Genomic DNA, 15,372 nt, shown 5'->3' on the forward strand with positions numbered 1-15,372 from the left:
TCTTGCACAAATCTCCAGGGTTTTATATGGGAGTGTGTGGTCATTGTCTTAAAATAAACCCAGACAGGAGGAGGGGTATTTTGCAGTAATGATCAGCTGACTGTACATTTTCAGACTTATTACATGACTCCTTACAAAATAAAATAATATTTTAGCCAGTTATTTATATCTTTCGCTGTAGTGTGTCAGTAGGAAATATCAGTTTACATTTCCAAACATTTATTTTGCCATTAATTTTAATTATAATCTAGTGAGATTGTTGAATGCACAAGCAGTCTGACAACAGACTGCCTAAGACTAAGACTTTTGCACAGTAGTGTATGTATAAAGTACATATAATTAGATTAAGTATATTTAAATAAGTATAATTCAAGTAGGTGTTCATAATTGTTAAGCCTTTATTGTGAAACCTTTTGCTCCCTCGTGACCTTTTGTAAACTGTATTTATGACAAAGAACTGCACAGATACAGATATTCTAACAATCTGTCGATAAACACTCTGTTCCTGTTTGAGTTCGCTTGCACTGCTCCTCCGTGGTCTGCGGTTTGAAGAGTGCGCTGAAAGACGGAGAGGAGACCGATCTGCCGCCGTTTTCAGATGAGATTTAAGCGGACTGACTCTGAGGCGATCGCGAATGTGTGTACAGTTTATGGAGCTAAATGCTATAGCCCCGCTAAAAAAGCCTAGCGACGCCCGTGCTTCTTGTGTACATTTCGGAGAACCAGGACAAACATTTCAATCGATCACTCAGGCATTTAAGAGGCACCGAAATCTGCGTTCTTATTCACTTCAGTGCATACCAGTTCCATAGGTACCGGTGCCATATTGGTACCGGGTTTCGGTACCCAAAGCTAGAAGTGATCATTCAGAAATCATTCTAATATGCTTGTTGAAGCCATTTCTATGGAAGTAATAATATTTTGAGTTTATTTAGCAAAATCTGAGAAAAACCTGTTGCAAATTAAACGTAGAAATTGGAATGTAAACAGTTAGCCAGTGATGTAGTATAACGTAATTTGATTAGCTGTTAGATTTATTATGAAAGAAATAGAACCCTATGAAACAGTCAGAAGCCACTAGACTTTTGGAGCAACACAGTCTTTTGACCTATGCAAAACTGCACAGTTAATTTGTAAGAAAAGTAAATATCCTAAGTTTTTTATGTTTTAGGATTTATAATTAAACAGTCAAAGGAAGAACTTTGGATTCAAGACTTTTATTCACTGACGTTTTGTGTTGAGTACAAAAGAACTCTGAAGTCCTAAGCTAGTGAGTCTGCTTGTTGCGCTCACAATGCTGATTCAGTGCTCAAGTAACATTTCTTCTTCTTCTATTATTATCAACTGAAAAAAAAGTTGTGCTGCTTAATATTTTTAAGGGCTTATTGATCAATTGAAAGTAAAATAAAAAAAAGCAAAAACATTTTGAAATAAAAATCTTTTGTTACATTATAAATGTCTTTACTGTCAATTTCATCAATTGAGTGTGTACTTGTTGAATGTGATTTATAAAAAAAAATTGTACTGACCCTAAACTTTAGAATGGTAGTGTATTTGAGTCATTTCATTATCTTGCTTATATGTTTACTCAGTGTTAGCTTAACAGGAAAGTTCACCTATTAAAAAAAAAGTAATTTAATGGCAATAAGTATAGTTCTTTTTTATTCTGATATGATTGACAAGTGATGTTCTCTGTTATACTTGCTGTATATTAGGTTGGAGCAGGCCAAAGAGGAGGAATCCAAAGATGCTCTAAAGGACCTGGTGAACCTGGTGACCGCTCTGACCACGTATGGGGTCTGTGAGCTAAAGCCCGCTGGTCTCACCACTGGAGCACCCTTCCTGCTTCCAGGTTTTGTGGTTCCACAGCCTTCTGGAAAAGGTCAGCCCTCCATAAATTGACATGGTCTTGACTCTTAACTCATGTCTCTGCACAGCTGGGTGTGAAAGTTGGTGATGTGAAATTCTGGGGTATGTTGAACTCTGGCCAGGAAACCTAGAGCAATCGAGATCTTTACAGCATTCAGATGGCAAGTTTACAATGTTGAGGCTTAAGTGGGCTGCATTACTAAAATACTTTAGAGATTTAGTGTGCTTCTGTATTTGCAGTCATTCACATTTTTGCATCAGCTGGGATTATTTAAATGAGAATGAGTATTTAATTATATATATATATATATATATATATATATATAATTTTTGTAACATTTTTTTTAAAACATTTTTATTTTATTTTATTTAATAAATGTATTATTTATTTATAAACGTTTTTAAGAGCTTACAGTATGAATTAACGTAGCTGTAATCAATGGCTGTCTAAACCACTGAGTGAGGTTAGCAGTTTTCTTCCTCACAGCGTTTACATTTATTAACCTCCTCATCTGTGTCAGCTGCTGCCTTCCTTCGTCAGCTAGTTTAGAGTTTTAGTCACACGAGGAGAAGAAGGGCCTGCGGTTTCTAAGGGAGAATTAAACCATTAGTGTTCACTGACTGTAAATGGCATTAATTGGTCAGAAGGAGGCAAACGGCAGACACCTGCTGTGTAATCTGGTTAGGATATTTGTTTGGCTTGTCTTATGCCTCGCAAGAGCTATTAAATGCTGTAATTAAAATAATGGTGCCAGATTATGTTGTTATGTATCCAGTCACATCAAGACTTCCTCTTTTCCTACAAGCCAGTCACAGAGACCGTTTATTCCCTACTTTGTGGTGTCATTTTCACTCAACCAGCAATAGCAATAGCAATAGAAAGTGGGAATTCATAAAGGTTAAATGGACAAGAATGTGTTTTTAAGGGTTGCGGGGTTGAGCCGACTGGCTTGTCTTGCTCTATGATCATGTGATGGCTGGGTATTCATAGTTAAAGGGATAGTTCACTTTGAAATTAAACTTTGGTATGTTTTAGTTTACCTCAAGGGCATCCAAGATGTAGGTGTCTTTTGTTTCCGCAGTAGTTTAAATTTTGATATTTTTAGGTCAAACCGTTCTTGTCTATCATGCATATAATGCAGGTCTATGGTCACCACCTCAAAGAGCAGGCACAGAGAAGTCCAAATTAAACAATTCCCCATCGTAAGTACACATTGATGACCTAAGACACGAAACGAGCGGTATGTGTGAGAAAACGAACAGTATTTATATTGTTTTTACCTCTTATACACAACCACGTCCAAGTGATCTGAGGGCGCACGTGCTTCCTGGTGTGTGACATATTCTGTTTTGCGTTCTGGCTTAGTCTGCACAAGCGCCGGAAAGGTCCAGAAGTGATCTCTCGCGCATGTACATCACTCATTGTTTACTGTTTACCACACGATACGCCACCAATCTGCACTTTCTGAAATATAATGCAGTAATTGTAATTAATTAATCGTTGCGATAATAATAAAAATACAACACATTACTCACTCTATTGACAGCGTGCCATTGGGTCCCTCTGGCCTTGGAAGTCGCCTCCAGCTTAGACGTGGCAAACTAAACACAACGTGCAAAACGCTGCGGCTCAACGGCGGAGAAAACTCAGTATCTTCAGTCAGGCAGGCGTGTGATGCGATACTGTCAATGTCCTTGTCGTCATTTTGTAGTTGTGACATTGCTATGTTCCATATGTGACATCATATGCTCTCCACTTCTGTTGTCATCTCACAACACTTGCTACAAGAACACCACCAATTTTGAGATCTCTGTCTCTCTGTGGCTTGAAGACGTGCTGCTGCAGCAGATCGCTCCTGAGTACTTGATCTGTGTATTCTGGTTCAAATAAATATGGTTGTGAAAAAAATTAAACGTTGTTTGTCTATATTTCGAAATCGTCGTCCATTGCGATGTCCTGTACGTCTAAATATGTTTAGATGTTCACAGTGAAAGGTAACACTTCTGAAATCTCTGTGTAAACAATGAGTGACGTACACGCGCGATAGATCACTTCCGGCATTTGCGCAGACTAAGCCAGAATGCGCGCACACGTCACACAGCAGGAAGCACGCGCGCCTTCAGATCACTTGGACGTGGGGTGTGTATAAGAGGTAAAAACAATATAAATACTGTTCGTTTTCTCACACATACCGCTCGTTTCGTGTCTTAGGTCATCAATGTGTACTTACGATGGGGAATTGTTTTATTTGGACTTCTCTGTGCCTGCTCTTTGAGGTGGTGACCATAGACCTGCATTATATGCATGATAGACAAGAACGGTTTGACCTAAAAATATCAAAATTGAAACTACTGCGGAAACAAAGACACCTACATCTTGGATGCCCTTGAGGTAAGCTAAAACATACCAAAATTTAATTTCAAAGTAAGCTATCCCTTTAATATTGCATATATTTTCTTAAAGCCTAGTTGTACAGCAATAATTACTCTTCAGAAAGACCCAATGTAAAAATAGACACCAGTAATGAATTGTGTGCTCAGCGACATCCCACAAACTGAGGAAAAGAAACATGCAGCAAGGACATCGGTGACTATTCAGCAGTGCTGTAGTCAAGAGCAGCTCATTTGAGTCCAAATCAAGACCAATGCTAGAAGAGAGTTGAGTCAGTGTCAAGTCCACATACTCCCAAGTCCATGACAACATGGAAACCATGAAAATATGGACGGAGTCCAAGAATGTCTTGGTCATGGTCTTGGTCTTGTTATGGATTTGAATTCAACCCACTTCTGGCCCCTAACCTGAATGAGTTGGTCTGGATTATGACACTGTTATTCAGTTATGATTATTATGTGAGTTACTGCATGTTACTGACCTCTTGTTAACAACAGAGTTATTTGGAAGTCGTCATGAATTTACACTTCTGCATTCAGATTGAGAGGAAATGGAAATATGTGAGGTTGTGTGTTACCAGCTTTGCTGGAGTCCACCAAAGTTCAGTGGAGTTTCTAGAGTTTCATGCTGTCATTAGGACTGTGGTGCTAGTATGCTGCTAAATGAATAGTTCAGCCAAAAAAGCACATACTTTTGTTATCTATTTACACACTCCTAGTCATATTTACTTTTCTACTTTATTATAGTTTTTCCAAACCTGTATGGTTGACTTTCTTCGAAGCCATTTTTGGTTATTTTTACTCATGAGTCTGATTTCTTCTTTTTTTTTCAGGGCACACAGTCAGAAACATCCATGCTTTCATTGTGCTTCAGAATGTCTTCTTGAAGGCCAAGAGTGGTCAATTAGCACGCATGATCCTTGAAGCCATTGCCAACATCTACGCAGCAGACTATGCCAACTATTTCATCTTAGAGGCACAGCATGCACTATCGCAGTTTGCAGACAGAGTAGCAAAGCTACCGGAGGTGCAGTCCAAGTACTTCGAGCTACTGGAGTTTGTCGTCTTTGGACTTAATTATGTACCATGCAAAGAGCTTTTTAGCGTTAGCGTGCTGTTAAAGTCGAGCACCTCTTACGGATGCAGCATCACAGCCACCCGCACTCTTCTCAAACTCGGGCGCCACCACCCTGTCTTCAGTGATGTCTTCCGTGAAGTTGGACTGCTGGAAGTGCTAGTTAACCTGCTCCACAAATATGCAGCGCTGCTGAAAGAACCAACACAAGTCAATGGCGAGCAGGGTAAGTCATTTGTCAACTAAAATGAAATCATTAAATAATATATTTTTGTAAGGGTTATTTAAGTATTATTTATTATACTGCTACAGTTTTTATTAATTCAAATTTAATTTAGGTTTTACTTTTTTATACTTTAAGTTTTTTCATATCTTAGTTTCACGTTTTAGTAATTTTGTTTTATGCTTTTATATTTTTTTGTAATAATTCTGTTTATTTTAATGAAAAAAAATCACTCAAAAAAAATAAAATAAATAACACTGCTACTATTTATATTTCCAATGACTGTTCCCTCCTCACTGTGGTCAGGTGATGCCAAGAACACTGTGGCTGAAGAGCAAAAACAGCTTGCCTGGTTTGTCATGGAGACTCTCACAGTCCTCTTGCAAGGCTCGAACACCAATGCAGGTAATTGATGCATTGCCGTTTCTTTTGTTTTCTTTTTTAAGTTGTGTTTTTGGCCTTTCAGACTTCGTAATTGAAAGTTTTGGAGAGGCGAATGGACCGCAAGCCAGACACAAACTCTGATCTCACGAAGCGATATCACACCACATTTCAGAACGCTGCCCACAAATCTATGGCACCAACTTTTGCTGGGCTTTAAAAGAGGAAATGGCAAGCAAAAGGCTTGGAATTAGACTGACACAGTAGTTTTGGTCTTACCGTCTCTTCCTCTTTAGCTACCATTATTCATAATCAGGGCCTCATGGAGCCTGTCATGCAGAAGCTGCAGATTGACACAGAATTGTAAAACCAATGATTTACAGAGTTCTACACATCCCTCACTTTACATTTACTTGATGTTTTTGTCATTACTTTAGTATTGAATAGCAGGTAGTTCACATCTGACAGAATATGTGATCAAAAGTACTCTTAAAAACAATCACAATTTTAAGATTTCCATTTTAAATGGGCTGTTTTGCCAGGACATCTAGGGAGTTGTCCCTTTTTCCTTTAAAATAGTAATTAGGCTTTAGTTACATCATAGCAGTGAATCATCGTTGGTGGTGTTAAAGGGAGGAACATTCTCATTCTTGAGAGCATTTGATTGGTCAGAAATTTGTGTGGTGCAGAATGACTCATCAATATTTTTTTTACATTTTGTCAGAAGAAAAAGACTACTTTGTAAATCTGTAAGATCTGCTAAAGGTTAATTTCATTAAAGTCTCAAAGCTAATATTTATAGCCACCAAAGTCACATTTTGATTTCATATGGTCTTGAACAGAAATATGAGATTGATATTGCTTGTTTTACAACTTTCCAGTACATCCCTTAGGCTTTCATAATAATTGCGTTATTGTTCTCCCAATTTTCCTTTTTCTTAAGCACTCAGGGACGAGTCAAAATGAATTTTCATGCTCTCAGGCCCTGCAGTAGTCTCTCTCTCTCTGTGCTGAGTCAAGGTCTCTGTGATCATTTCTCTTCTCTATCATGGCTGCTGATAGTCTGAGAATGCCCTGTCTCACAGATGTGCTTTATTTGTTGTTAGCCAATCAGAATCGCATTACTGCAGAAAATGAGCAAGTAATTCCAATGGTGATCAGTCATATCTAAATCTCACTATGGTCTTGTTGTATCTAATATTTGCATAAAGCATTAAAGATCTTGCTAAGCTATGAAGTTGAAACTAAAGTCCTATATAATATGACGCCAAGATGAATTTTTAATGAGAAAATCTGAACTCTCAGGATTGTTCCGTGAGTTTGGCGGAGCCAGGTGTGTGCACAACATTGTGAAGTACCGTCAGTGTCGTGAGCACGCTCTGATGATCATTCAACAGCTGGTGCTGTCACCATCTGGAGAGGATGACATGGGTACCCTGCTCGGCCTTATGCACTCCGCACCATCAACAGAACTGCAGCTCAAAACTGACATTCTGCGGGTGAGGCACATTCAGAACTGTGTGAAGAAATAAGTGTGCACAACAATATTTAAGCATGCATACATTTACTTTTTCCAAATTGATTAAAATTTTTTGAACATTTTTTTCACTTTAACCACCATATTTGCATGAAAAACAGTAATGTTTAAAAGTTCGGGGTCTGTACGATTTTTCAAAAAATGATTAGTTATCCTCAGCTATACTGCATGCAGTAAACAGTCATTCAGTGCAGTTTTAAATAACTGTTTCTATTTTAGCATATTTTAAAATGTCATTTATTCTCATGATGTTCTGCCTTTATTAGATGTTCTACTGACAAGGCTGTTTTTTTTTTTTTTTTCTAGCAGCCATTTCTCCTGTCTTCAATGTCACACGGTTTTTTTGGAATTATTCTAATATGCTGATTTGGTGCAAAATCTTACTGACCCCAAACTTCTGAGCTGTAATGTAGTTGTGGAGCATCCTCTGTGCACAGTTAACTTCTATCCTCATGATTTGAATTTGAATTCACCTAACATTTTTTGTTGTTTCTCATTAGGCTTTGCTAGCGGTGCTGCGCGAGAGCCACCGCACACGCACCGTCTTCCGCAAGGTGGGCGGCTTTGTGTACGTGACCTCACTGTTGGTTGCCATGGAGCGTTCCCTCTGTTCTCCACCTGTGAGCGGCTGGGAGAAGGTCAACCAGAACAAAGTCTTTGAACTTCTACACACCGTATTCTGCACTCTAACAGCTGCCATGCGTTATGAACCTGCCAACTCGCATTTCTTTCGCACTGAGATCCAGTACGAGAAGCTGGCCGATGCAGTGCGACTTTTAGGATGTTTTTCTGATTCCAAGAAAGTTGGTCCAGCAGCCGTCTTCCCCTCTAATGCCCAACCATTCCAGCGGTTACTGGAGGATGAGATCATACCTGCAGAAAACGTTTGTCCCACTCTTAAGCACTGCAGCAAGCTCTTCATCTACCTGTACAAGATGGCCACCGACTCATTTGACAGGTGTGGAGAAATGAAGTTGCCTTTTCTTAATGAATTAAAAAGATCAATGTGTTTTGGATGTGATATCAGTAAGATGAAATGAAATCCCTTTTTTGATTGAGAGAGCGGTTTACTTTTATTAAGAAAAAAAAGAGTAACTTTTTATAGTCGAGTACTCTTTGCACATAAAAACAAAACAAAAAATTTTATGTGATGTCTATAAAGTTTATATTTTCTTAATTCTTAATTCAAATGCATCACTAATAACAGTTTAATAATACCTTAGACAAACTATGCTATTTGTTAAAACTGAATAAATGAGCACAGTGGTTTAAGAAAAAACTGTGCACAACTACAATTGAAAATTACAATGAACAAGCTAAAAAAAATACGCAAAGTAATTAAAAATTAAAATTTCGAGGTCACACAGAGCTTTCATAGAAACCCATTTTGAAATTAGACTACCGCCATCAGGGGAATTAACATGTAACAGTGTCTATTCTGAAAAGATTATTTCATTTGTAATTTTTATTTTCTGTTTTTATAATATATTTTTATTCAAATAAACGGTTAATAGAAAACGCACTCTGCCTGGGTGCTTTATTTTTGCGTTTTTTTTTTTTAATGATTTTTTATAATTTATGATTCTAACAAGAAGCAAATAAACAAATCAGGCTCTAAATATTGCAACTTGGATGTACTTTAAAGTACTCAACATTTCCTTTCAAAACATAAACGTATATCCATAGTGGCACTCTAAATATGAACTTGAGGGATTCAGTGGGGAGGTATTCTCGTTGTTTTCTATGGCAGGCAAAGATGCAAAAGAAAATTGGTTTGCCTAGTTTGAATACTGTGTAACATCTTAGTAGTTGGGGCAGAATGAGATTCTTCATGCACATACCTGACCTGCTGAGGCCGGAGTTTCCTTTAGTGTATCGTTCTCATTATTCATGACCTTCAGAAGAGATGCAAATGCCTTCACATGCTATCTGAGTGTAGCTGGGCTTTGGGCTTATGTTTGTGTTAGATTTGCATGATCTGTAGATCCTAGTGTTGTCACGATACCAAAATTATCGTTTCGATACCGATACCTAGTCAAGAATTGCGATTTCGATACTTTTTCGATACTTTTCCTGAAGGGGGAAAATACACCTTCAAATATCATTGCTATGCTTTATTTTAAAACCGGGACAACATTCGAATCATATAACACACTAATAAATGAACATATGAACAGCAGATATATTAAACATTTGAACAAAATATGAAATATCAAAATAAATTAGAGCAATGACATTCAAGGTAAAGAAAGAATAAATTTAGCAGCATTATCTAAGTTATCATAAGAAACATAAGAGTAATAAATTTATCTTGATTCTGAACTTATAATAAAAATATGAACAGCGATTATATTAAACAATGTTTCTGAACCCAGAAGATTAAATGTCAAAAGATAAATAATATCAATTTAAGCAATGGCATTCAAGTAAAAAAAAAAAAAAAAAGAAAAAAGCAAATTACATTTAGCAGCAATATCTCAGATATTGTAACTTATTCTGTCAGTTGTGCAACCTTTTCTTTCAGAGGAGAAAACTCAGCCAGTGAGCTTTAATGAGCGTCATCTTTAGTGAGCGTCATCTTTTTCTACCAGTCGTGGACCGGCGGCCACAGTATCACTTGTGCTCGCACGTGCAGCCTAGTGATGTCTTTGTTTGTCCTAGCAACGTATCTTCCGTGATGTCTCCGATGCGCAGGTCGCGGTGGGTAAAGAAATGTTACTTTATTTGCGGGCTGGGCGGGCCAAATCATTTCATAAAAGCGGGACCCGCGGGTTGGAAAAAAACCCGACCCGCGGGTCCCGCTTTTATGAAATGATTTAGCCCGCCCAGCCCGCAAATAAAGTAACATTTCTTTACCCACCGCGACCCGCGCATCGGAGACATCACGGAAGATACGTTGCTACTTAGACCTTCGTATTGTAACCTTATCAAAGAACCTAATAAAATATGAAAATATATATTCCAAATATTTAATATAGGCTATATGAAATTGCACTAATGATCTTTTAGGTGAATGAATCGTTCTCGTTCGGGTAATCCACTGACTCATATTTCTTGTTCACTGAAGTTCCTCCCTCCACAACAGCGCGCAAGCGGAAAAGCGCGAACGCAGCGCTATTAGCAGCGCATGCGCAGCTCGTGAACAGCTCTGTGAACTGTTTCATCCTGTCAAAGAGTTACTCAAGATGTGACGTAGCATGTGATTTGTTGAATGTAGTGAACCCATACGCCCTTCACTGAACGAGATCGAGAGATCTTCTCATTCGTGAATGAGTTGAATGAACTGATACATCTCGTTCGTGAATGAAATGAATGAGTATACAGGGTCAGTGAGCCAAGCATGTAAATCTCGATCAGCAATCAGCAGATACAAAGCGCAGTTATAGGTGCTGTGCAGATACGCTCGTTTTCATATTTAGCATACAGAACATAACTCCACGTTTAATCCCCGATTAATGTGAATATTATATATGAACTGTCTGACCAAACAATTAAAATGTTAATGTAAAAAAACATGCTTCATTCATCTGAACAACTTATTTAAACTATTTAATGCGATTATGCACACATTTTAGTAAAGCCAAATCAGTTTAGTAAAGCCACTAATTCAGCCATCTCGCTGTAGTGCTTTTGTGCCGCTTGCGTGAGGCACTGGGAGGCACTGGAAGCGTGCGTTGCACAAACCATCATGAAATACTTATTTTACAAATCTGGAACGCAGTCATTCTTTGAAGTATCGATACTAATAAATTTAGGAATCGTGACATTTTTAATTTCCGAGAATCGCGATACTTTTGAAGTATCGGTGCACCGTGCAACACTAGTAGATCCCCTGAGTTCTGTGTGCTGTGCCCTGAGCTCTATATTCAACAGGAACTAACTGCCTCCCTCTCTTGCTCTTTCTCACTCCTCTGGCATTGCCTGGTGTGGACCTGCTGTTTGGTCTGGTCTGTCTTTATGTTGATTGTTTGGTGGTGACTCTGCGTGTCCGTGTGTGGTTGAATCGTTGTAGTCGTGCCGAGCAGGTGCCCCCCTGCTTGACTCACGAGACCTCGTTGCCCTCTCCTTGGGGCACGCCAACAATCACCAGGAAGAGGTACTGCTTTCTGCCACCTCTTCCTTTCCTCCCCCTGTCTTTTCCTTTTTTTCTGTTCTGTGCTTGTCGAGTGATCAGACCATTTTTTCCTCAGTCTGTATCATCCTCTCTAACTTCAGTTGTTCACTTTTGTCTTACACCTTTCCTTACTGTAGGGATGTGTCATTATATTTGTACTATATTGTTTATCTGCCATTATTAGAATTTATTTATCATATATATCCATATTGTACATATACACACTACAGTTCAAAAGGTTGGGATTATTTTTATATGCTCACCAAGGCTGCGTTTAATTTTATTGAAATGTAAAAGTCTTCTACTTTCATTTTATTATATCTGTAGATGTATATATTTCAAAAAGTGTTATTTATTCCTGTGAAGGCAAAGCTGGCATTACTCCAGACTTCAGTGACTTACTGTTTTAATTCTGATTAAATAATTCGAATATACTTATTTGGTGCTCAAGAAACATTTATTAATTGTCAGTGCTGAAAACAGTCGTGTTGCTTAATACTTTTGTGGACACGGACACATTTTTCTCCAGATTCTCTGATGAATAGAAAGTCTAGTAGAACAGTAGTTATTATAAATAATATATTTTTTAAACCTTTAACAGCATCTAACACGCATCTAACACGGTATTTGAAGTTAATCTTTTAAAACGCTAAGAGTTTTATAATACTTTTAAATGTAATTTTAACCACTCTCAAAATGAATATCAGTTTTTCATATTGTACATCATTATAATATTGTGATGCCTAAATACATTAGTGTATTTATTTATTTATTTATTTATTTATGTGGACAAAAAAAAAAAAAACGGACCAGATGTCACTGAATTTTTAAAAAAAAGTCATAGAGGTTTAGAACGACATGTTAAGAACAAGTAACTAATGACCCATTTTTTGACCCAACAAACCCTGACTAACAACGGGACATTTAGTGGTTTCTATGTTTACAGTAGCACTGCCCAAATTCAGTGTAAACAGACAAATTGCTTGAGTTAGGGAACTTCCTCCATCAGGCCTCTTTGGAATAATGTTATTATTCTCCTGCTCCCTCTGATAAGAGTGATTTCTGTCTGCAACTTTGCAACCTCTCACTTTTCCTCTCCTTCATCTTCTCCTTTGTCTGTATTTTCATCTTTTTCTGCACCATTTCATCTGCCATGTTGAGCTACTTTGCTTACCTGTAAAGCTTTGCGTTTGCAAAAATGTCCCCTTCCCTGGTTGTGCTGACAGCTTCTTTTTTTTTTTATAGACCTTTTGCTTTTCCAGCTCTCTGTGGGGAGTTTTGATTCATAATTAACATTATGATATTTATGTCTTTTCATTGCTGTATTTCAGAGTAAGGACCAAAAAAATCCTTCTTTAAAAATCTCTCTAAGCTTTTGCAGCCTATTAGCTTTCATCTGGAAAAAACTGTCAACCCAAAATGTATTAGTGAATTACACTTTCCAGACACTGACACTAAGTGATGAGACAAAGAAGACCATTAAGTCATCTTTTCTTTCCTGATAGACATGGCTATCACAGCTCATCCAACTCTGCTCCTGGTAAAGCCCAAACGGACCAAAAGCTGCACTTGGGAAATCCGTCCCAGCAAACTTCAGACCCTGTAGTCATCCACCCAGGAGCAGTGCTGGCAGTGCTCGACCTCCTACCCTCCGTTTCCTCTGACACACAGCCTGAGGTATGAGCTGCTTGTAGATATTGGCTCGAACCCTAGTGAGCTGACACCGTGTTTGGTGTCTCACACAGTCATTGGGCCACATGGGAATGCCTAATGCTGCATTTTTGTGTTGATGTGAAGCTAAGAGAGATAATGTACAAATGCATTGCTGAGCTTATCAGCATCAAATGTTACTTTGTCATATGTGACCATGGACTACAAAACCAGTCTTAAATGTACATTTTTATAATCTGAAAGGTGAATAAATAAGCTTTCGATTGATGTATGGTTTATTAGGATCGGACAATATTTGGCCGAGATACAACTATTTGAATATCTGGAATCTGAGGGTGCAAAAAAATCAAAATACTGAGAAAATCACCTTTAAAGTTATCCAAATGAAGTTCTTAGCACTGCATATTACTAATCAGAAATTAAGTTCAGATAGATTTACGATAGGAAATGTACAAAATATCTTCATGGAACATGATCTTCACTTAATATCATAATGATTTTTGGCACAAAAGAAAATTCAATAATTTTTACCCATACAATATTTTTTTGACTATTGCTAAAAATACCTGACTTAAGACTGGTTTTGTGGTCCAGGGTCACATATCTATGATGCTACTTCACAAAAGATTTTATACACTACTGTTCAAAAGTTTGGGATCAGTAAGATTTTTTTTTTATTATTATTATTCATTATTTTTAGTCAGTATGCATTCAATTGCTCAAAAGTGACAGTAACTTGTGAATGGTTGTGTGTGTGTGTGTGTGTGTGTGTGTGTGTGTGTGTGTGTGTGTGTGTGTGTGTGTGTGTGTGTATAAGAGTGTGTTTATGTGTATACAATAGTTGTGGGATGAAGGCTGTATTAATATGCAATTAAATAATTTATTATTAATAATTTTTAGCATTATTTAATCATTTTTTCACCTACAGTCAGAAGTCAAAGTGAAGGATTTTATAAAAATTAACGTGTCTCTTTGGCATTTTGTGTGAAACTTAAAAGCATGTTCTCATTTAAGCTCTTATCTGCTGCATTTTTTGTTATGTTGTTTGCTACGATTACCACAGAAATGATTACCACGATCAGCTCTCTGGAGAGCTAGAGAGAGTAACTGGAGAGTTACATGCTTACGATGAAAGAATGCGAGGCAGTACAGTATATTGGCTCATAGACTTCCACTTTAAGTATATATGTCAATGTCTTTTTCATCGTTTTGTTTTTTCAAACTTGTTTGTTACTACAAACTGGGACAAGGTTAAATGATATTCTGTGGAATCGACAGCATCTGTGGCATGCTGATGGCATAAATTATTTTGTAATAACCCAGAACATTCCTTTTAGGGGTGTACCTTCCCCCCTCCAAAAAAAAGGTCTGTAAAAAGCTTGGTTTAATTGGTTAGGTAGCTGTCCTCAGACTTGACTAGTAATAGCATGCTATGTTTGGCTTGTGCCACTGCAATGTGAATTTAGAATTTCAGATTTTTAGTGTTTATCTGAGCTGAGCTCACTTTACCCTTGCTCTGCTCCTCAGCATGCCCTGGACCTGCAGTTAGCAGTTGCGAACATCCTGCAGCTGCTGGTGCATTCAGAGAGGAACCAGCAGATCCTGTGTGAGGCAGGTCTGCACTCACGCTTGCTTCAGCGCTGTAGCTGCGCTTTGGGTGATGAAGATCACCCACTCCACCCACCGCTGCAGAGGATGTTTGAGCGACTGGTTTCCCAGGCCCTAGAGCCTATGGTGCTCAGGTGAGTTTAGTTTGCTCACAAAAATAACAAAATAAAGTATGACAGGAAAATATATTATGTTATATGTTATGTTATATCCTATGTTTTATGTTATGTTATGTTATGTAACTTATAACATTAATAGCATTATGGCGTGAACATGTATGAGCGGCAAAAGCAATAGATGTGTAAAGTAGGGATGGGCATTTTGGGAAATTTCTCATTTCGATCATCGATAGGTTTCAAAAATGATTAATCGATTAATCGGGGGTGGGGCTTATGCCGGGGGGCGGGGCATGGCCATAATGAATATAATGAATAAATCTGACATGAAAATAAATCTGAAGATTGTTATGAAAATGAAAAAAAAAAAAAAAAAATCTGACATGA

General features: G+C 37.8%; 1 protein-coding gene across 4 annotated transcripts in view; it reads left to right on the plus strand.

Annotated features, from left to right (window-relative positions):
- Positions 1-15,372, plus strand: part of LOC132139507 (WD repeat and FYVE domain-containing protein 3-like) — a 76,330-nt gene that overhangs the window by 21,028 nt on the left and 39,930 nt on the right. For 3 of the 4 annotated variants that reach the window (XM_059547910.1, XM_059547908.1, XM_059547909.1), the window contains exons 8-15: positions 1,716-1,882; positions 5,094-5,561; positions 5,865-5,963; positions 7,245-7,438; positions 7,977-8,434; positions 11,489-11,572; positions 13,096-13,267; positions 14,789-15,003. In XM_059547910.1, the coding sequence (XP_059403893.1) occupies positions 1,716-1,882; positions 5,094-5,561; positions 5,865-5,963; positions 7,245-7,438; positions 7,977-8,434; positions 11,489-11,572; positions 13,096-13,267; positions 14,789-15,003 (1,857 nt within the window). The remainder of the gene's footprint in view (positions 1-1,715; positions 1,883-5,093; positions 5,562-5,864; positions 5,964-7,244; positions 7,439-7,976; positions 8,435-11,488; positions 11,573-13,095; positions 13,268-14,788; positions 15,004-15,372) is intronic. The other variant, XM_059547911.1, reaches the window with a different exon arrangement.

Source organism: Carassius carassius, chromosome 4 (assembly GCF_963082965.1).
Source record: "Carassius carassius chromosome 4, fCarCar2.1, whole genome shotgun sequence".
Taxonomy (NCBI): Eukaryota; Metazoa; Chordata; class Actinopteri; order Cypriniformes; family Cyprinidae; genus Carassius; species Carassius carassius.